Genomic DNA, 23,834 nt, shown 5'->3' with positions numbered 1-23,834 from the left:
TCAAAAAATGAATAATGTTTTACAATCAATTAGCAAGTATTTGAGTTTGAATAAATTGAAATTGAATGTGTCTAAAAGTCAGGCTATGATATTCACAAGTAAATACAGATATGATACCATTAATATTAATAACCTTAACCTAAACATCAATAATGAACAAATTGAAATTGTATCGAATATCAAGTATTTGGGCTTCCAGTTGGATAACTTTCTGAACTTCAATACCCATTTCAATTATATTCATAAAAAAAATTCAAAAAAACTTTATTTTTTCTCTCGTATAGCCCAGGAATTATCAACCGAAACAAAAATCACGATATATAATTCAATTATTCAGCCGCATTTTGATTATTGCTCATCAGCCCTGTTTTTGTTTGATCTTACTAAGCTGAATATGCTACAAAAACTTCAAAATCGTGGCATGAGAATAATTCTGAGAACTAATCGTCTCACCCCCATAAGATCTATGTTAGCAACGCTTAATTGGTTCTCAGTCGAAAAAAGATTGTATTATTTCACAATGATTTTTGTATATAAAATATTGAATAACCTGGCTCCTGTTTACTTTCATACGTTTATAATATTGAATAGAGACATTCACACTTATAACACTCGGGGTAAAAATGACATTCACATTAGCAGCACTGCTTATCGCAGTACTATGAACTCTTTATTTTTCAAAGGTTTCCAAGAATTTAATAAACTACCAGACTTCATTAAAACATCATCATCGTTGAATTTGTTTAAAAAACAATTGAAAGAACTCATTAAGATGAAATAGATATCGTACTGAAAGCAATTCTTGTAATTTTTGTAATTCTACTAATTCTATTAATTCTATTTTTAAAATTGTGATTTTCGTATATTATTGTTGTTTTGTGTTTGTCTAATGTTGTATATATACACCGTTGATTTAATTGGGATATATATGTATATTAGGGTTACCTATTTTTAAATAAAGATCTATCTATCTATAATGAATATTTGTAGAGGTATTGACGTTACTGTGTTCGAAAATGTTCGACGTGAAATATCGGATAGGCTGTTCATATGTCGAGAAGTTCAAAGAAAACAATTCCTAGCCTCTTCGGAACTGACCTCAAGCTTATTACCTCATATTATGTAGTTAAATGTCAATGTATTCAGGCAATTATTAAACGTTTCGCCATTTTGTAGTAGTTGAAGATATTGACATTATATTCTAGGGTTGTGAAGCATTTGTCAGGAGCTTCAAAATTATGTGTCACAAGACCCCCATTTCCATTTAATTTTTTTCCCAGATGGCGCCCAGTCGCCATCTTGAAAGTTTCATCTGTCAATTTTACTTCAAAATAAGGTATTATTATTAAAGGAGGGGGGCATTAAAGAAAAGCACTGTATAATGAAATAATATGATACAATGAAATAATGAAGATAAATTATAAAAAAATATTAAAAAAAAGAAAACGAAAATGAATATTTTAAATCAAACTACTTCACGACGTTTCGATTATTGATATCCACAATCACCTTTAGTTGATAATTGGTTTATATGATTTTTTGTACGTGATAACCCATTTGGCCAGGAAGTTTATTATTTGGAAATTTGTGATTGGAGCCACTCATGGATCAAAGACATCCTGACCAATTAGGGGGCATGTAATTAACACCCGAGTTATATCCCTAAACCTCGCAAGACGAACTTAAAATTTGCAAAAGAATCAAACAGCTGTTTGAATGTTACACCGTCATATTTACCTTTCGTCCTCCAGTGTCCTCTGACGGCCCCGCCGATGGTGACCCCCATTATTCATGTGCGTACAATAACGAATGTCATAACCTCAATTGTCCTTGCACGCATCATGACAACTGTCAACTTAACAAACCGAACGTCGTCAGATTGTTTAACTACTTTTTCTAGTATGTATTTCAAATTGTTTGATAGTTATTCTGCTAATTCGGGCAGAGACATGGACGTAGAAAAATAAATTTCTACGTCCATGGAGACAAATTCAACAAATCATGAAAGTCGGTCGAACCGTAAATGAGTTCAGTTTTGCGACAATTCCCAAATATTTATATTGTGATCATTTTTTATTTTACTCAGTTTGATATGAATCAATGAGAGATTGAATTGAATTGAAGTAGGTATTTTTATTCTACTAGAAATATACGCACGAGTATATTATCATGTTGTATGTTTCTGTAAATGTACAGAAACATACAATTAACCGTGATACGAAACGAGCCGAAGGCGAGTTTTGTATGGTATATGCGAGTGTATTAATAACCATTACATGAGAGTTGCATACGCTATTTTTTCTAAAACCGATAAATAATGAAAAACTATAAATATTATATTTGTATTGAACACATTTACAGTAATTAACTCATATTTTAAAAAAAAAACACAAACTTAATGGTATTATCATGGATATATGAAAACTATAAAGATTCTAATTATATTTATATTGAATATAACAACTGTAATTAATCTGATCTTTTAAAAATATTGGAGTCGATGGTATTCCTTCTATATCGCTGTTTTCAGACATTTTGATAATATAGGTAGGTAATATTATGAAAACTGATTTTGACAAATAAAGCAATTAGTTACTTAGGTTAGAATCTAGGACAAACAAAGGAACAGGATTCTTGATTGAAAAATTATGGGTTTCTATTGGTTGATAATCTGTATCGTTATGAAAAATCTGTATCATAATGGATATCATTATGAAACGGATTATGGTCATATAAGTGTATTGTTAGAGTACGGGTGTAGAAAAATATATTTATACAGTATGTCCTGCTTAGTGAAAAATTCATTTTTTTTCAAGTTTGTTTTCAGTTTTTTAAAAACAAGTTGCCTTTGACGGTGAAACGAAAATCATGTTCTTTTCAGATAATGGAAATTTGTTCAGGATGATAAATTATGGCTCTATACAAAATTTCTGGAAGATTCAACAACTATTTTTTTATAGATCAAGGAAAATTAAATGTATTTTCAGTTCAATCCTATAATCTAAAAATGAAATTCAAAAAGTTTTAATATATCGTACTATTCGTAACATTATTCCTGGGACACATTGTATATTTACCTTTCACCTTTGTAGTTTGTTTACCATCTGACTCTCAATTTTCAATTGATGTGTACCGTCATCGTATATTTTTACAAGTGAAATACAAATTTATTATAATTCATTAATAATAAAAAAATCTGTTTGAATTGAAAAGGATATATTGAGATAAATTGTTTGGGAAACAAAGGTTTTGGCTTTCTATTTCTCCATCTTTGTACAGCGTTAACTTTTTAAAATTGATTGATTCCTTCCTTTCTTTGGAAGACTCCCACATTTTTCGGATGAAGATGGTGAAGAATAAAGCCAAAATATCTCTTTCCCAATAGTAAACATGTTTCAATAATTTAGGATATCCTATCGAAATAAGCTTTCGAATAATAATTTTATTTATACATTCTGAATATTCTTGAATTTTTGGAAGTAATAAAAAATTTTAATTTCAAGATTACAACAATCCGGTTCTAAGGACCAAACGGTTTGACGAAACGATGATTTTTCAACAAAATCATCCGGTTTTCGACTCAGTATTCATCCTTCAAGTTTATACTAGCAAAATATGACTGATAACATTCCGACTGATACTGGTAATTAAAATAATGCAAGCAATATTTTCAAACGAGGTCGTGTGGGAAGGAGCATGTGCATAACTTGGTTCACAGTCCTGTAATTACACAACAAAAAACAAAACTAGTCCAGTCCCGCCTAATCCATTTCACTGAAATTGTATACAACCGCAGTTTTAACACCTTTTCCCGCTATTACATGTTATACCTGTCGTCATAAAATTGAAATTAACACCATCGTTAACACTCTAGTGGCAATTCAAACTTAGTGTGTTTGTATGACGGACGACGTTTTACTATGAGAACTGAAAGCTGATATAAATATTATCGTTATCTTACCCGCGTTCCCTAGTTAGTTCATTGCTTTCACTGAGTCGAAACATCTGAAGATTCTTTGCTTTTTGTTTGGGTTTGATACGACTATTTACCTCATATCAAAGAATTATCCATATTGACAACTCTAAAAAAATATATAACATAAAGATTCAGAAGAACTATATCTGTCCCAAACTAAAAGACAAATACTAGTATCGGATCGTGCGAATGTTATTTATCGGATACCATGTTTCGATTGTGATATGACGTATGTAGGACAAACAAAACATTTTTTAACAGGCCAGATTAAAACAGCACCGGTGATTATGTCTGTCAAAAATTACTTTTTTCTGTTAAATGGGATTCAAAAGGTGAAAATAAGGATGAATACTTACAAAATATCGTCTCGTTCAATTTTATTTCTACTATCTACAGCCACGCTATGTCGTATTGGAGGTTTTCGAACTACGTTCTCTGAAATAAAAAAGGTCCGTTGAAACATTTTAAAGTTTCATATTTTATGAAACTCAATAAAGTTGATACAGTCAACTACTGTAGATACACAGGGTGAGCTAAAGAAATCGAAACAGGGACCGGCTTCTCTTTGTTTTCAGAAAAAGCATCGCTCACAGCCGTTGGATTTTATTTCAAGCATATTTTCAATCGAAATATATTCTCAAAGTTGACAAAATTTTTTCATCGAGTGTGAAGTTTTGGACTTACAAAGGGGATGATAAAAATACATACATTTCAAAAGTTTACTTACTGATTTTTTTATTTAAGTGTTAAAAGTGGTTAAGAACATTCCTAATTTTTTTGTGTAATCTAGAGAAAATGTAATATTATAGTTAACCATAATGTTTACGAAACAGTAGATGAAAGCAAACCATCTTCAGTGACTTATCAAAAGCTTTTGATACTGTTATCCATTAGAGATATTCGAAATAAGAGAAAATTCTTGTAATCTGATATGCATATTATAAGAATAAAAGATATAGAAACCTGGAAAAATATTTATGTACAAAAGAGTGCATTTTCATCTCCGTTTCGAAAGAAGCATTAGTAATACCTTCCTCTGCTACCAATATCAAACATATTTGAAAAATGTATACCTCTAAAAATTGCACATCATCAGAATTATAACATCTTCACAAACTGCCAGTATGGATTCCGAAAAGGTAGAAACACTGAAATGGCGATACTAGATCTTAGCAACAAGATAACAACAACTTTTGAAAAACTAGAGTATACAGAAATAACTTTTTGTGATCTAAGCAAAGTAGTTAATTGTGTATCACATGAAATTCTTTTGAATAAATTAAAACTGAATAATTTTTCTGACAACTCATACTTAGAAAATCGATTTCAAACTGTGACAGTGGGCAATTCTCAATCAACAAGAAAAAAAATAACTGGTGTACCGCAAGGATCTATTTTGGGACCTCTACTATTCATAATTTTCATTAATGACCTACCATATCAGGAGAACCCGATATCATATATTTTATATGCAGATAATACTACAATTCAAACAAATGCTAAAACTCTAGATGGGGTACTCACCCTAAGAAATATGGAAAATTACTCAAATTCGCAAAGTAGTGTGAAAGTTTTGGAAATTAATTTTGACAGTGAGTTGAAATGGGATCATCACATTAATGAACTATCAAAAAAACTCATGAGAAATCTATTTCTACTAAGAAACCTCTCCAGACAAGTTTCAAAAGCAACTCTTCGAACAGCATATTTTTCCTTGTATGAATCCATTATTTCTTATGGTTTTGTCGCCTGAGGACATGCAACAGATTGTGACAAAAGAAAGCAATTAGAATATTAGACAATATCGACTAAAGAGATGAATGTCGAAATTCATTCGTTAAATTAAAAATACTAACCTTTCCTTCTCTATATATCATGGAAAATTTAATATACATAAAAAATAATCTATCTCAATATGAAAGCTTTGAAAATGTGCACGACCACAACACTAGGCATAAAAATAATTTGAGTACAAACTATTGCCGCTTAAAAAGATGTCAAAATGGACCAAATTTTTGGACTGTGAAACTTTACAATAAATTACCACAAAAAATAAGATCTCTACCTAATAACATATTTAAAATACGGATAAAATGTTTTTTAATAAAAAAACGCCTTTTTCAGCACCGAAGAATTCCTGCACTGGAATATAAGTTCTTTAACCATATAGACATTTGTCCTTGTTGTATAATACCCAATTTTAATTTTTACTGCTTTGTTTTTCAGTGTGCTTGTCGATATAACTCAGATGTACTTATAAGATATAAATGTTTTTTATAAAAAAACTTTTTTCTTTGAATTGTAAGTATCTATTGTTTAGGTAAATATTAATAGATGCCTGACATATACTAATTTTATTAATATGTATGTACTGACTTGTGTAAATACTGATGGATGTATAAAACACCAATCAGGGCCGTAGCGAAAAGAAAAACCAGGGGGGGAGGGAATCCAAATATTCATAACTCCACCAGCAAAATTTCCCAACTTTCGAAGAAATGAAAGCCGAGGGATTAGTTACTACTATAATATATTGATTTTCTTACTTAGCTATCCAAAGATTGGCTGAATGCTTATGCCCGTTAGGGTATGCACAAACAAAAATAAATTTTGATGATTATAAAAATAATGATGGGAATTATTCTACTTTGGACCAAGGTCCTTGATCTTCCACCATATCCACCATGTATAGGAATATTCAATAGAAATGAAAGGAGACAACACTTAAATAATATTGTGCTTATTGTTTTCTACTATTATTTTTTCTATCTTCACGGCCCGAAATTTCCCAACTTTTCCAAGTCGTAAAAACAGCGAAAAGATGGGAATTTTGTAAAATTGTCACTTCAAAATTTGTGGACTATTCAGGACTGTTTTCTTACTTGGGAGAAATTAAACTTTTTTGAAGATTTCAAACAACTCAGAATTCTCTTCAAGTTATGCATGTTGGGAAATTCCAACCTTCTCCTTTCCCTTTTCTTATTACCTCTCTTTTTCTTTTCTCATTTCTATTTCTTTTTATTCATTTTTTTACTATTATTTTTTTCTATCTTCACGGCCCAAAATTTCCCAAGTCAAAAAAAAAGCGGGGGGGAGACTCCTCCCACCCCCCCCATGGCGACTGTCCTGATAACAATAAATTATCCATCTATCTATTTATGAACAACTTTCAGGTTTTGCCCTTCATATTAGCAAGAACCTGGATAAAAAAAGGCCGGAAAAAATACTCAGCCCTGGAGTTTCGACAATTTTCAAAATATTTTCTTGAATTCTGAAACAAATCCTGATTCAGGAAACCATAGTGGAAGAAGAAAACTGAAATATTTGAAAAAGAAGCAAACCAAGCCGAACGAGGTATATTGAAATGTTTTTCCAAGAGAATGATTTCAATCAATAAGTATAACAATCATGGAATGTTCGACATGTTTATGGAATTATCCCATTATCCTTAATGTTAATGAATATCTGCAAGGAAGTACGTACGTAAATACACATAAATCTAAGGTTCTAGTTCCATGAAATCTGTTAACCAGCCGTCGCCCCCTGCAAACTCAGAAGTCGAAACTTTTACGAGCTAATGATTAACGAGGTCTTACCTTTTAACGTGCGATTATTAGTACGTTCCTTCAAATCATCAATTTTGGTATAAAAACTCTCAAAATTTACTTCGAAAAGTTCATAGACATATTCCTGATGAAAATAAAACCAGTCTTACCATGATATTTGGCACGGAGACACGTAAGACTGCTGATGATCCTGGCCCTGTGCGAGGACTTCTTCACTCCCAGCTCCTTGATATCCTGCTCAGAGAATTCCAACAAATCCTCGACTCCCTGAAACTTCTGGAACTTTTCCTGGTATTCTTCAAGTTCCATTTCTCGAAGCCACTTCGAAATATCCTTGTGTTTCTTATTGGATAGTTCATTTTCCTTGTTCGCGCGGGCCTTACTGGAACGAAGAGGAAGGGAACCGAATCTGGTCCAAGATAAATCTGAAAAAAAACATGACTAATAGTATTCGAGGATCTTGTTTCTTCGGTTTGGTTAGAGTTATCGACAGACCTTCTTTATACATTAATATCAATGAGGACCTCAACTGTTTGCAGTACTGCATCACGGCCAACCGATCTTAAGAACAATATTTGAATAAGTTATCGGCAAGGGATTCAGATACAGACGGTTCAAAATATCAAATACAACGTTTTGATCTCCTGGCAATCTCAAATATCCGTTCTTGCATCGATACGTATTCTTAGAAATATTTACAATTCAACCGCTTATCCCAACAATACGTACTTGATCGATTTATCAATAATCCAGATATACTAAGTGACAAAGAAAGGTAAGTTTTCAGAGAAATTGGATGATCGTGAAACCAGTGAAGTTCAGTAGTATGTTGCAGATCCTCGATGTCTTTACACTGGTCATTCTCCTGATAACGTGTTCTCTATCCTGTTGGGCTATCTCACTCCACCCTACTTCTAACTCATGTTTAAGTGCTGCCAAAGTCCGTGGGGGCTGTTGTAAATTCAGCAGTCTGCGACCAAGAATATGTTCGATCGGTGAAAGATCAGGCGATCTGGGTGCCCATGGTAAGCGGTTAATGTCATGCTGATCTATGAAGTCTAGAGTTACCCTAGCCACATGCGGTCTAGCGTTGTCTTGTTGAAATGTGGGGTTCTCGATGGTCTCAAGATATGGAAGGACATGAGGCTCCACTACTTCGTGAATATAACGAAGAGCTGTCATGTTGCCTCTAATAAAGACTGAAGGTGTCCTGCTACCATATGCAATGGCACCCCATATCATTAAACTAACAGTATGGTGAACATATGCCTCTCCACATCAAACTGGGGAGCTTGTCTTTCACCACGACGCCTTCTTACTCTTGCTCGTCCATCGTGCATACCCAAATAAAAGCGAGATTCATCGCCATGACTGATAACATCTTAGATTGGTTCTTCTTGAAATTTCTTTAACTAAAAAACCTGCCTCACGTAAGCCAACAATTCGTACTCCCACGAAATCACTAAGTTGAGGAATACGACGAAGTCTTTGTACTCGAGGCATAGTGTTAAGAGTGAGAGGCCCGGTTTTGCCGGGTATGCCTACAGACACGTACGCTTTATCAAAACGTGTAATGACAGATATGTTTAAAGGATTTCTGCTCATTTCATTATATTCAGAAAAGGACATGGAAGGTTTGGACGAAGAGATTTTTTGATAAAATGAAATATTTTTCCATATATTATTGTGTGAAATGTCTTGTTTGAAGGAGTTTTACTGAACTTCTGCACAGGATAATGCTTACTAAAAATTTAAATGTGTCTTCGTCCGAACCTTACAATGCCTATGTAGCTCACAATAAGACACTCAGTTTTCAAAAAAAAAAATTATAAGATCATATTTTGCAAAATGAATGTATACAAACGCCACTACTTGGGCAAATTATTCACATCAGATCATCGCTAGTTGACTGAATTCAGGCGCGATAGAATAATCAGAGAAAGTTGCGGTAGTAGCCTCGCCCCTAGAACAGCGGCGCGCGAATACATATTTTAATATTTCTTCAATAAAATCTAAATGGGATATTCCGAAATTATTGGGAATAAATATTTAGTACTGGATATTTCATAGGAAGTGGTCAAAATTATAATTACGAGTTAGAGCGCATAAGGTATATTTAGACAAGCTTTTAGGATTAGGTTCACTTGCAGGTAACAAACTAACCAACAATGTAAGAAATATTGCAAGTTAAATTTGACCCAGTTCTAATCATCCGATTGATTTGAAATTTTGCAGGTGTACATAATCCCGGTGACAATGCATTATGAAATTTTTGTTAATAGAAAAAAGAAAATGGAGACTTCATATGGCGAACGAGTTTTATGATTATAGTCCGATTCGAATCAAATTTGGTATCTAGGGGTTTTTGGGGTCGAGGATTATGATTCTCATGTCAAAATTGGTAAATGCTCACACAAAAAAAACTGATCAGAATAGCTTCCGATACGGCTGAAATTTTATTGGCTTTTTACCGGCCTCAACATAGATACACATTCAAAACATTATTGAAATAATTTCAATACAAATGGGTGTTTACCTTTCCTTGTCACTTAGTACATATATTCGTTTGTAAAAGTCTCATATGAGAGTTATATGGAACCAGAAAGGCTACGCTTTGAAATTAGTTCCAGAAGGATATTGTGTTGTATTTTTCTGAATAGCAAAAATAAATTCAATGGAACAAATATTTTATTTCTTGTCATTGAAATTGTCTTTTCATTTTCGACTCAGAACAATTTTTTTTGGATTTTTTTAAAAACCAACCATCAAGTTCCTACCACATCTAAAAAATATTACCCAATTTCGTTGAAAATACTAATTGCTCGTACGCATATCAAAATCCCGCACCGAAATAATAGAAAACACTCCGCCACTGGGTTCCTGGGTTTTTTTATAGCCATTCCTAATTAATTCTCTAGGAGTATAATAGTGGTTCTTGAGGGGTGTTTTCATTTTGTCTCCAGCTTATTTCTCGGCTTATTTCGTGTACTTTCAGTTCTTTTTTTCTTGTTTTTTTAATTTGTTTTCCTATTACTCCTCTAATTTCACTTTCTTTCCTCATTCCCCTATTTCTTTGATTTCCTTATTGTTCTATTTGTAAGGCCAACCAATCTGTTTCAGGCTTTTTGTGCTCGAATCAAAACTGCTGATGTCGGTACAACGTATCCCACCGCTGTCACCAATGTGACATGTGTTTATAAATTAAAGAATCATTTACCTGTGCTATTCACATGTACCTGAACCTATTCACTTGTACAATTAGGCTAGATTTACCAGCCTTCGTTACGTACTGTCGACATTACGATCTCTATTCAGAGTCTTCAGATTCTTCAAAACAGACTGACTATATTTTGGCGAATGCGCAGGTGTTTATACCAGAGTCATACCAGAAGTAACCGGCCCGAACAGAGATGGCGGTAGTTGTTTGACAAATATTACGGTATCAGAAAGTACACAATTCATAAAGCATATGTTTCAAGTTTGAAGACGCTGCGTTGTTTAATATTTGTTTGGCAGTCATCAATAGCGAACGTTTTCGGTAAATTTGTGAAAATGGAGAAAATTGCCTCAGCCTCAGCCCAACGAATATGAAAGCTGAACTGGATTCTACTCTGGGTGAGTCTGCTCTTTCGTTTTCAACAATAAAATATTGAGTAGCAGAATTTAAACGAGGCCGTACGAGCTGCCAAGACGAGCATCGCAGTAGTCGACCAAATGAGGTGACGACTCCAGAAACGGTGAAGAGAATCCACAAAGCGGTACTGAATGATCGTTGCCGCGTGCCGGCGATGGGTGCCGCGTTTGCTCACACTCGAGTAAAAACAGTGCCGTGAAGATGTTTCAATTGAGTGTTTAGCGAAGTTTCACGGCAACAAAGCAGAATTCTTGCGTCGTTTCATAACCATGGATAAAACATGAGTCCATCACTTTACACCTTAGACAAAAGAACAATCAGGACAGTACAACTCCCAAACTTGAAAAAATTGCTCAGTGTCAGATATTTTTCAACAATGAAGCAGCAGTTAATGGCTATTTTGGGGAGCAAGATAATTCTTATAAAAACAATATCGAACTTTGATCAGAACCGAGTTAGTCATCCACTATCGAGAAACCATTCAACCAGTGCTATCCCTTCCGTACCTCAGATGACTGTCGGAGTCACCATCATCCACAGGGAAGAACACTGGTTCGAAAGAATGTTTAAATAACCTGCGTACATGCTGAAAAACAACCCATTAGACAGTCTAGCGCAGAGATCCACAACATATGGAAACCTCTATTCGACCAGGAAAAAAGCTCTGAATGAATCAGCGTAGGCTGATGACATACAATTATACATGCACTTTAAAATCGATGATTATGCTGAGGCACAAAATCTCAACACTGATCTTGACTTGATCAATGGGCTATCAAGTGAACATGATTTGAAAGTTAATCCAAATAAAACAATGATGATGCATTTTGGATCGCAGAAGAATCGTAAGTTTACAGAAAACAATTTCCATTTACAACTAAGGTCATATTATCTTGACTCCTGTCAATACAGCTAAAGACTTAGGGGTGATGCTTGACACTGATCTTAGATTCACTAGTCATGTTAAAAATTTAATGAAAGAAACTATATGTCATTGAAACTGGTATACTTACTGTAATCGTTTTATTTTGAGCCAACCTCTAAAAATAATGCTCTGTGATAGTTTGGTGCTAAGCCATTTCAACTACTGTGACTTCATATACGGGCCATACTGGGGAATGTTCCTCAATTTGGGTTATTACAGCAAATGCAAGTTTGAACACAATGAAGTTGAGTTTAATTCATGAGTTTTTAAAATTCACTTCGAGATTTAATCAAATTGATGTTTTGAATTTTGGGTTTTAATTTTTAAAGGGATTTGTTTCCAATTCACATATTGGCAACAGTGCCTATATCAAGTTGGAATAATTTATACGTATCTAGATATTCTACTTTAAAAAAGGAAAATCATCTTTATAAATCAATAATTACGGCAAAAAATAAATTATAGTTCAATACCACCTCCACAAGCCACATAAACAACAGTTGTTTTGTTATTTATGTATATAGTGGAAGATAGGTTAGGTGCACAAAATGTCATATGTCACAGAATGTCTCGGAATTCGGAACATAAGTAAACAGAACAGCACGCCTCTGAAATATGTCATCTTTGTCTGTCTCATTCAGGTAACATATTCATTGTCCTTTATTAGCTATGACCGATGTTTCCAAATGGTGAAATAGAAACGAATCCCTTTAAATGTTGAATGCATTATTTCATTCTTTTTTTTTTAAATATTTAAATAATTTTTTGAAGAAAAAGGTTGAAATGATAAGTTTAAATGCCTTGTTTTAGAGCTCGTTTATGAAAACTACTTGATTTTCGTCAGAAGGAACATTTCCCCTTATATGATTCAGATAAAAAAAAGAATACAAAAAGTGCAAAATTGTTGTTGTCGACTAATTTATGGACTTCGTAAGTATGATTCAATTTCTGAAGCCTTTAAAAATTCCCGGTGGCTGAATATGAAATACCGTAGGATTGATCATTTGGGTTGTTTTGTTCATAAATTGATTACCATTCCCCATTCTCCTCTTTTAATACAAACACTAATTCTGCGTGAAAATATTCACTCAAGAAACATTAGACATAAAAACAAATTAACTATGCTGCAACATCGCACTGCACAGTTTCAGAGATCATTTCTTTTTGGTGCTGTAAAACTCTATACTTCATTGCCCGAGCAATTGAAGAGATTCAATATCAGGAAATTCAAATACAAATATGAAAACTTATATCTATGATAGTCAGTAATGTCAACTTTGGCTCATTGGACAAATTAATAAACAACAGATCAATTAAATTTAATTATTTATCAACTCTCTTCAGAGGGTAATCACAAATTATAATTTTTATTTGTTTCTTATTTCGTGGTACCACCACTGTTAATTGTTTTTTACAAAAACTACACCTCACGATTTGATCTCCACAAACTTTATTTGAAAAAATATAATCACATCATGTTTCGCTAGCACAGTAGCTTTCTCAAGTTTATGTAACTGTCTTTTATTTCAGTATGTTCGCGTGAATTATGGAATGGTGCTTGTTGGTCGAGTTAGAATAGCTTTGAGCTAGACTTCGCCAATGAGTACCAGAATCTCCTGTAACTTATTTTCATTTTCAAATGTATCTTTGTATTATTTTCTTGTATTATCGATAAAGCCGATTTATTATTATTATTAAAAAATCCCATATGTTGACCATACACTGAGTAAAACTTTGATTTAAAAATATCCGTTTTCAACGCATCGAAAACAGAAGATAGATAAAAAATAGCAATTATACATTTTCCTTCGTCTACATCGCTGTATTGTTCCAACAACTGAACTCACTCATTTAAAAAGCTTTCAGTCACTTATTCCAATACGAAAAATAAACTGATTTTCTTCCAAAAATTCAATCACCGCCTTTTAAATTCCCATATTTAACTGAACCTATCGACATAAAGTAAAACGGGAGTATTGAAATTAATGATGCCTTCATTTGGATTAGATTAAATTCGATTAGATAGTATCGTGTAGGCAAGCATAGGAATCAAATGTCAATACTTATAATACAGAACATTGAAAAAAATGGAGTGTAAGGTTGAATTACTTTGGTTATTATCATCAGTTTACAGTTATTAATATTTTTATTAATCTCAAGACACATATATGTTTATAGAGAGAAAATAAGAGGAAAAGAAATCATAAACCAATTAAAAATAAATATAGTTTAAAAAACTACAAAACACGCTGTTAAAGAACATCGAACTAAAAAGTTGAAAATATTTTTTAAATAAGCTTTAAACAATAACGTACGAAAAATACAAGTATTATTGTGAAAAAAGCGATATGCAAAAAATATGGCACAAAGCGCCCACACTTTTTACACAATAATACTAGTATTTTTCGTTCGTTATTGTTTTGAGCTTATTTAAAAAAATATTTTCAACTTTTTAGTTCGATGTTTTTTAAAAGCGCGTTTTTTTAGTTTTGATAAACTGTATTTATTTTTCATTTTTTAGTTTCTTATGCTATAGATAAAAGCGTGTTTTTTAGTATTTTTAAACTATATTTATGTTATCTAAACTTTGGGATCAATCAGCCGTATATTGTTTAGAAAAATGACCATTGATATTTTCCGATTCCGGAGAGGGAGCCTGAAAATCAGCTACCAAGCCCAAGGCAGCAGGCGCGCAAAGGAGGGTTACAAATAAGGCATCAGGCGTGCGTGTTAATAAAAAAATATTTTTTGCAAATGAAGAAATACATGTAAAGTGAGTTCGAATTATATCAAGGAAGTTACGTACAGCGCCATCTGCCCGCGAATAGATCAAGCGATAATGTCGATATCTCCTGTCCTGTAAATGGGAAACTGTTGGACAATAAAAGGCTATTATTATTATTATTATTATCTCAATGAGGTTACGAACAGCGCCATCTGCCCGCGAATAGATCAAGCGATACTGTCGATATCTCAATGAGGTTACGAACAGCGCCATCTGCCAGCGAATAGATTAAGCAATAATGTCGATATATCAAGGAGGTGACGTACAGCGCCATCTGCTCACGAATAAATCGAGCAATAATGTCGATAATTCTGGAGTTACAAACACACACAAACAAACATACATACATACATACTGGTGAAGCTAATAAAAGCGTATTAATTGAAAAAATATTTTTTTCAAATGAAGAAATACATGTAAAGTGAGATCGAATTATATCAAGGAAGTTACGTGCAGCGCCATCTGCCCGAGAATAGATAAAGCAATAATGTCGATAATTCCGCCAAATACAGATCCCGAGCATTCAAACGGGAATAAATATGAAATGAAAAGGAGAGTTACAAACAAAGAAACAAACATACATACATACATACAGGTAAAGCTAATAAAAGCGTGATAAAAATATAATACTCAGTAGAATCCGCGGAAACCCAGAAATGTTTCATGTTTATCAAATAATTTTCTACACTAGCTATAAAATACTTTGTAATGGTTTTTGAAATTAGTTGAAGATCTGATGTTCTTTATGTTTTCGAACAGACTATTAAAATTTTTCATTCCAGCAAAACATAATGAATTATTACCGACCGTACTTTTTTATATGAAAAACCAAGTATTGGGATGTTGATATTTATGTTTTGTCAAATAAATGAAATCACTGTCCAGCAAATTTCTAGGTCTGGATAATTTAGTTGTTGGTTTTAGAAATGACAAGTTGTAAAAATATATTATCGCTTCATTTTGTTATGTGGCATGACAACTTTGGCAATTCTGCATACAGAAACGTAACAATATGTTTCCAAAGCAAAATCAACTAGGACATATGATGCACTGTTTGGATCCGTTGGTGTAGTAATGTATATTACTGGAGTTTTTCCCAACACCAAATCGTTATTTTCAACACCTCGACACGTGTTTCGATCACCAAGTGATCATCTTCAAAGAGGAAGATTAAGTTTCAAAGAGGAAGATTAAAAAAAGTTTTAATAACGATTTGGTGTTGGGAAAAAACTCCAGTAATATTCAACTAGGACATATTGGTAGCCTCCGATAACGGCAAAGAGAAAAAATGTTCAAAATCAATATTTATTACGTAGATAAGATAAACATTATTTCATAGAAATATACAAGTGAATTTGAGATAACGTCAATGAGAGAAGCAGAATATACCAGGTAACAACATTCGCCCGCTGGATATTTTTATAGGAAGTACAGTACCTACAGATCAATATACAACATGTCGATAAAACCATTCAGTTCATACTGGTTACAAAATTAAAAATCATTATTGAAATAGAGGAAAATAGTGAGGAACGGTAATTTTCTAAGTCACAATTTTGAGGATATGAAACACTTGAAACCACCTAGCAAAATTTTCATCGCATAGTTGCTGAAAGAATGAACAATTCAAAATAATTTTCGGCAAATCATTGGCAAAGCTACCATACTAACAGTACCTACCTAACAATGAATTATGTTCCAATTTCTTTCTATTGACCTTCTGGGAAATTTCACAATGAAAACAATGTAATAGAAAACCTAATGCAGGTATCCCAATGCGGAGTGAACAAGAATAAACTTCTTGTTCACTCTAATAAGTCTTTCACAAAGAAAAATGTGCTCTTCATCAGTAACTCATTGTATTGGATGATAATGGTGCCTGTCGAAAAAAGAGCAAAGAAATTTATAGGTAGGTACTTATCTTGACGGTTTGGATGCCAAAGTCGGCAGAATTTAAAATTCAATTATATATTTTGAATAAATGTCAGTTTGTTTATCTGCCACTTCCAATATTTATCTTCAAGACAACTCATCTTGCGATTTTTATTGGTAAATTCGTTTAATTTTCAACCTTTAAAATTTGAGAAAAAAATCTAAATTGTTTATGAACCTGTGGAATATTCGACACAGTACCAGATGTTATCTGATATAAGTCTGCTGCCACTTTCAATACCTTCCTTCAAGACGGGTATAATCTAAACGACTCATTTCCTAAGAGCTATTCGAAATACACTTCTCTCCAGACATAAGAATATGAGCTAATTCTTTGGGTTAATGCCTCTTACTATTGCCGATTATTCTCGTCTTATTCTAATTCACTCGATGGGCACCAAAATATTTTAAAACGTGTTCCGACAATGTTTAAAAATAATCTGTTTTTCCGTTAACCAGCTGTCGCACCCCTACGAACGACAACCCTCAGAAGTCGAAACTTTTGCGAGGGCTAACGAGGTCTTACCTTTTAACGTGTGATTCCTAACACGGGTTGGAGGATAGCAAGTGAAAATCGATCGTTCAGCCTGGGGCTTGAACCACCGACCGACACGGCGGTCGAATTGAGTGAGTGAATAAAGCACCCACATCGAACCAACAGGCTACTGACCGGTCGATAATATTTAATGAAGCGTTCATGTAATGACTTTTTTAATATTTCGATTACACTTTTTGCATTCTACGCAATCATCATTCACTCGACATTTTCAGTTATTAGGAAATTAAGGCTCAATGACAGATTCATCTATCTTTTTCTTTCTATTTTTATTTTACTTGTCCTTTTTTTTCAAACGTGATGCCTTTGACCTTATAAATTGTAACAGTGAATAATGTGAATATAAACAATGAAAATGATATATTCATTATCATCGAAGCAGTCTATACATTCAAATTTTATCTTTTGATGACCATGCTGCAGGGTATAAAGTATCGATGAATCAGCGTTGATATTTATTGCTGGGATTTCGATAACAGTGAACGGTGCCATTTCTACTGTAATAATATTGATAAAATACCAACATGCACTTGCCATATGGATAAGAATATGTTTAGAAATAATATACAATGGCTTCACCAATCCAAAGTCTTCCGATACTCCATCAAGATGAAATAGTAGAAAGCCAAAAACTTCCTTTCCCAAAAAATAGTCACTCCTCAAAATATAACCCTTTCAATTTAAACAAGATTCCTTTTGGCTGAGATTTAATCAAATAGGTGAATGAATGTCATTACGATGTCATCGATGACATAAGTGGATCAAACTTATTCCGTGACATAGAAAATCGTAATTGTGTGTATTTTCTATAATGTTATCCAATTTGGTACTGAAAAGCCTTAGGGCAAGTGTCTTACGGCGAAACATCGATGTCTACCAGTGAGGATGACTGTGTTCCATGTAAGTGAATTTTTTACCATTCGTTTAGTATATTATGTAGAAATCCTGTCAATGATATCCAATTTAAATCCATAACGAATATTTGGAATACAAACTGAGTGGAGAAAAGTTTTTTCTTGCATAATTCACTGTTCATATGAAAGTATTTGTTTCGAAAGAATTGTTTTTTCGTGTAATTCAATGTTTATATGAAAGTAGCTGTTTCAAGACGGCTTTTTCTCCCAGTTTGTGCCTGAAAGTTACTTCTTTGCATGATTTACACATCTATGCATGAGTTACTTCTTTTAAAATTGATTACTTCCTTCCTTTCTTTGGAAGATTCCCAATTTTGTATCAAGATGGAGTAGTAGAAAGCCAAAAAATGTCTTTCCCGAAAAATTATAGTTTCAACCATTATAAGGTAATATTTCTTCACGCAGAAATGTTCAGAACTGCCTTTGTGAACAGACTCACAGATTTTTTAAATGAATTTGGGATCATACAAAGTAATCAGCATGGTTTCCAGTGTGAGAAGTCGACTAACACTACCTCAATTTCATTGTGAATTCAATTGGAAAAGTATCTTGGCGCATCAGTATGTCATGTCACATCCTTTATTTAGTCAAAGAGACTAATAATTACAGTTCAGTGAGTAACAATTTTAAAAGAAATCAATAAAATCTAAAAATATAATTGATTTGTTGTCACTTTTAGATTGTCATAAAGCAATAAAATATATATACATACATATACACACATATACATACAAAATTGTTAATTACTAATTTACATCTCGTCTCAAATATATTAGCATAAAATCTTGCGAATACATAAAAAATATAAAAAATCAAATTAATGTCGTCATATAGAAAAAGTTAAATATATATAAAAAGTTTCTATACTAGCAGTTTACGTGTCACAACAAATATAGATACTGTGTGTTTATAAAATAAACGTCAATTCTCATTACGTTTTTCCATCATATATTTTTTTAATAACTTTTTAAAGAAGTCAATAGAATCAATATCCTTTAATTCTGGGGTTAAATCATTGAAAGCTTTGAGTCCTTTAACAAAGACAGAATTTTGAGAAGTCTCTGTCCTTACTAGAGGTGAGTGAAAGCAATTTCTTGATCTGGTTCTGGTTCTTGACTGGTCTGATTCCTCCTCTCGGAGGAATCAGACCAGTCATCACCCGAAGACGATTGTAGATACTGACAATCGAAACGTCGTGAACTAACGTGACTTGGAATCTCTTTTATTTATTCAATTGTTCTATTTTTAGTTGTATTTTATTTCACTATCATTTCATTTCAGGTTTATTTCGGTTAATATAATTGTTATTTTCAGCTATTCATTTTCAATTCTTCTTTTTTAGTTGTTTCAGGGATTTCAAATCATTCTATATAGTAGACAATGGAAGTCCGAACTAGTGAAATTCAGATGAGGGTGTCATCTGCAAATAAGTGGATTTCACACATTCCCGCTTCTCCTACTATATCATCTATATAAATAAGGAAGGGTAAAGGGCCGAGAATACTACCTTGTGACACCCCAAATTCATTTTCTGTTTCGTCGGAATCTATGTTATTCAGAAGCAACTTTTGTTTTCTATTATCTAGATATATATACCTAATTTTACAATTTGAAGTTCCTAAACTTTAAGTTTTACCTGGATTTGTAATCAATTAAATGACCTATTCAAACTCGATCAAATAATCCCAGCTTCTTAACGAAGCCGATTAGTTTTTATAGTGAAATGATCTTTCAGGTCAGATGAGTGCGGCTCTGTCAAACACTGAAAACCTGATTCGGTTCGTAGCGGGGCAGGCACAAAGTATGTGCTCTGCTGTTTAATCATTTTTCAAACAAAAGCAACCCACACTGTCTTTCGACAATCCAAGTGTCTGCATATGATAATTCAGACATAGTGACCAGTGAGAGGGCCTGTTAGACATCGTAGTTAATCCAACAACTGTTTGGTTTCAAGCTTTCAAGCTCTCAAGTGAGCCAATCCTGAAAGATTTTGCCACAAGCCCATAAATCTTCTTGTCAATGTTTGTTTGGCAAAGCATAAGGTGATGCTGATGACAGGTTCTGGTCCGAATCAGCAGCCTCATTGCCTTCCAGGCCAATATGGCCAGGAATCTAGATCAGAGACAATTTTTCAAGTCTTCCTATTCAGGAGAGTCGTTTTTGGCAATTTGATACCAATTTAGACGTTGCTCGGTAATAGCCAAGAGCTTCCGACGCCGTTTGACTGTCGGAGAATATTTTTATTGACTTGTGTATGAGGTAGAATTCTACCGCACACAATTCAATAGTATAGATTTTTAATTGAAACACAATCGCATAGGTCCCTAGACAGGTTGATATCTCTGTCCTGGGTCTGCGACTGAAAACACCTGCACCAGAGCCTGAAGTTGTTTTTGATCCATCTGTGAAACAACAACTATCTGCTTTTAACATTTCCTTCTCCCGAAGTTCGTAGTTGACAGTTGAAGTTATAATATCAAATGTAATTCCCACAATGCTGTGACTTCCAGTATCAACCAGCAGTCTAGCAGTCTATATGCAGTCCATCTACCCTATCTTTCCTGAAAAATGTGGAGAGGAGGTCGATCTACAAGGATCTCCATGGCCGCTGACAGTGAGGTACAGATGGCACCACAGATGGCCAGACAAGCCTGCCTTTGTAAGCCAGAGAGCTTCGCCTGAGCCGTTTTCTGTAAAGCCGTCAGCCACCAGGCAATTGCTCCATAAGTGATCATTGGTCTGACAATCATTACATAAATCCAATGGATTTGTTTGGGATCTAAACCCCAAGTTTTACAACAAATCCTTCGACAGTTTTGCTGGGGTTGACAGATATCTGCTCCCTCCCAATTGTGAAGAACGTATATAGATCACAACTTTTTTAGGTGTGCGATTTTTACAACACTTATCACTTTCAAATCGTCATGAAGTAGATTGGTTTGAAATCTTCTTCTCCTTTTTTGGCCTCTTTTTCACAATTGTTTCTTCTCATTATCGCTTTACCAAAAATAGACGATATATTTGTTGATACTCTACGGTTCTCATAATCATTTTATCGTAAAATGTTGCCTACTTCGACCAGTTTTATTTGAACACCCGAATCTTTAGAAATGATTAGAGACTCTTTGATCAAGATCATCAAAATGTTTTTATAATTAGGTATGTATAATCGACTAACGACATGTTTTCATGAACTTAATATTTACATATACAGTGCATTTCTTTAATGCCCCCCCTTTTATGTTTTGACGGGTCAACTCAAAAACTTGAAATTTGGGATAACGAAATTAATGCATGAATACTTTATTTTCGAATAACTTTTTTCGAGATTGATTGCCCTAACACCAAAATGATATTTTTGCACTCGACGCGCGTTTCGTCAACAAAGTTAGCATCCTCAGGAGAAGAAAATTGATACCTAGTCTAGTCTGGTTAGTCCTTATATACTAAAATTTGTTACCTGAGGTTGTATACCTGTTGTCCAATATGGAATTTCTCGGTAATTAACTACCTGCAAGTTCTTAGTAATTATTCTCTTCCTAACAGAAGATTAAAAAACAGGCTAAACGGGATAGGTCCTTTATCGCCATTCATGCTGTTTTTACATTTTGGTATTTCTAGATTCTCACATGCATCGAGTAGCCTGATGTCATGCACATGCTTAATCAGTTTCAGATTGTTTTCACCAATTCTGTGGTCCTTGTCTAGACCATGTTGGGCGACACTGGATTTTTCTATCCTTCCATATTTCATGTGTGCACAATGCTCCTTGAAGCGGGTTTTAATCGCTCGTCGGCTCTGGCCGATGTATTTGCTGTTGCAATCTTGACAGCTGATTTCGTAAATCCCTGACCTTTCTGTGTTTTCTAGTCTATCTTTTGGATTACCAAGAAGCTGTTGCAATTTATAAGAAGTTGTATATGCAACTTTCATATTTACTTTATCGAATATCTGTTGAAGCCCTCTCGTGTATTGGGGTTCATATGGGATTACTATAAACTTGTTATTGCTCTCCTCTTTTTGAAAAGTCGAAGATTTCCGAAGTGCTTCCCTAAACTTGCATTTTCTAATTATCTTGTCAACTATATCTGGGTTAAAACCATTTGCTTCAGCTACATACCGAATCACTCTCTTTTCATTGTCGTACTTATCTTTCTTTAAAGTAAATGTTATTAACCTGTGTACTTTCACACCAAAGGTTCCAATCTCATCGTTATTTATTTTTGAAGGGAAATTGGCAGATGAAACTTCCAATATGGCGACTAGGCGCCATCTGAGAAAAAATTAAATAGAAATGGGGGTCTTGTGACACATCATTTTGAAGCTTCTGACGAATACTTCACAAACCTAGAATATGAAGTCAATACCTTCACCTACTATAAAATGGTGGAACATTTAATAATTTCCTGAAGAAAAACACATTAATATCAATATTTCTAAAAATATTCCTTTTTATTTGCCATATGGTAATTCCAACAACCCGATAAGGTTCGTAAAGTTGTTATTGTTTATAAAAACGACAAGAAATGTCAGTACGACAATGAACATCATTGCTCAGTTAGAATATTCTCATTTAGTTTTCGGTTTCACTAGTAGAAAGGTACCACGTCAACAATCTCTAAAATGGTCAATTCTCGTCCATTGGAAGATAAAATTGAAGCGATTTTTATTTACAGTGCGCCATTTTGTAGTTGTTGAAGATAATGACATATTTTAGGGTTGTGAAGCATTTGTCAGGAGCTTCAACAAGATGTGTCAAAAGACCCCCCTTTACATTTAATTTTTTTTCTCAGATGGCGCCAAGTCGCCTTCTTGAAAGTTTCATTTGTCAATTTCACTTCGAAATAAAATATTCATGCATTAATTTCATTATCCCAAATTTCAATATTTTGAGTTGACCCGTTAAAAAAATAAAAAGGGGGGGACATTAAAGAAAAGCACTGTATAGACAGGGAGCCTTCATAATCTACCAACGCAAGGCAAACAATTCATATCGACAGACTATGCCTGTACCTAACTCAACAATTTATAATATCAGTACTGATTCCAATACATACTATGAATACTGGTTTTTTTCTTCAGTTTGCTGGCTCCTTTTCCCATGTCTCAAACCCCTTTGAATCCATCACATGAACTTTCACAAAACATCACTTCTCACTACACTTGAAAATTGATCTTCGACATTTAGTAGAGATGAAACAATCGGCCTGAAATTATAAAAATTCAAATTTAATCCGATGAATAAAACAAGACGTAAATATGAGCACTGAAGAATAGTTGGCCACTTCGATATTTGAAATTTGGTGATCTGGAACATAAACTACAGCATAACACAAGAGGTTTTCCACATTCCGCTGACCATTGGTCTAGACTTTCACATAAATTATTCATTAAGGAATATTTGACCTCTTCTATCATTTTGTTTTCAACTTTCACCAATAATATTTTATTGTGATATCTCATAACCTCTGCTTTCTGAGTAAACTATTTGTTTTATTTGCGTTTAATTTTATTGGCGAGGTCAAAAATATTGTTTTGAAAACACC

At 33.6% G+C, this 23,834-nt stretch overlaps 1 protein-coding gene across 4 annotated transcripts in view; it reads right to left on the bottom strand.

Annotated features, from left to right (window-relative positions):
- The window catches only part of LOC111504143 (breast cancer anti-estrogen resistance protein 3 homolog), a 141,772-nt gene that overhangs the window by 81,287 nt on the left and 36,651 nt on the right, over positions 1 to 23,834 (bottom strand). For 2 of the 4 annotated variants that reach the window (XM_074171012.1, XM_074171016.1), the window contains 2 exons: positions 7,692 to 7,967; positions 4,333 to 4,411 (listed from right to left, as the gene is read on the bottom strand). In XM_074171012.1, coding sequence (XP_074027113.1) covers positions 4,333 to 4,411; positions 7,692 to 7,967 — 355 coding nt within the window. Of the gene's footprint in view, positions 1 to 4,332; positions 4,412 to 7,691; positions 7,968 to 13,948; positions 14,034 to 23,345; positions 23,496 to 23,834 lie in introns of those variants that run through there. The other 2 variants (XM_074171013.1, XM_074171014.1) reach the window with 2 other exon arrangements.

This window comes from Leptinotarsa decemlineata, unplaced genomic scaffold (assembly GCF_025532065.1).
Source record: "Leptinotarsa decemlineata unplaced genomic scaffold, Ldec_3_MD MMD2_tig00000008_RagTag_RagTag, whole genome shotgun sequence".
Taxonomy (NCBI): domain Eukaryota; kingdom Metazoa; phylum Arthropoda; class Insecta; order Coleoptera; family Chrysomelidae; genus Leptinotarsa; species Leptinotarsa decemlineata.
This window is presented reverse-complemented; position numbering and strand designations above follow the sequence as displayed.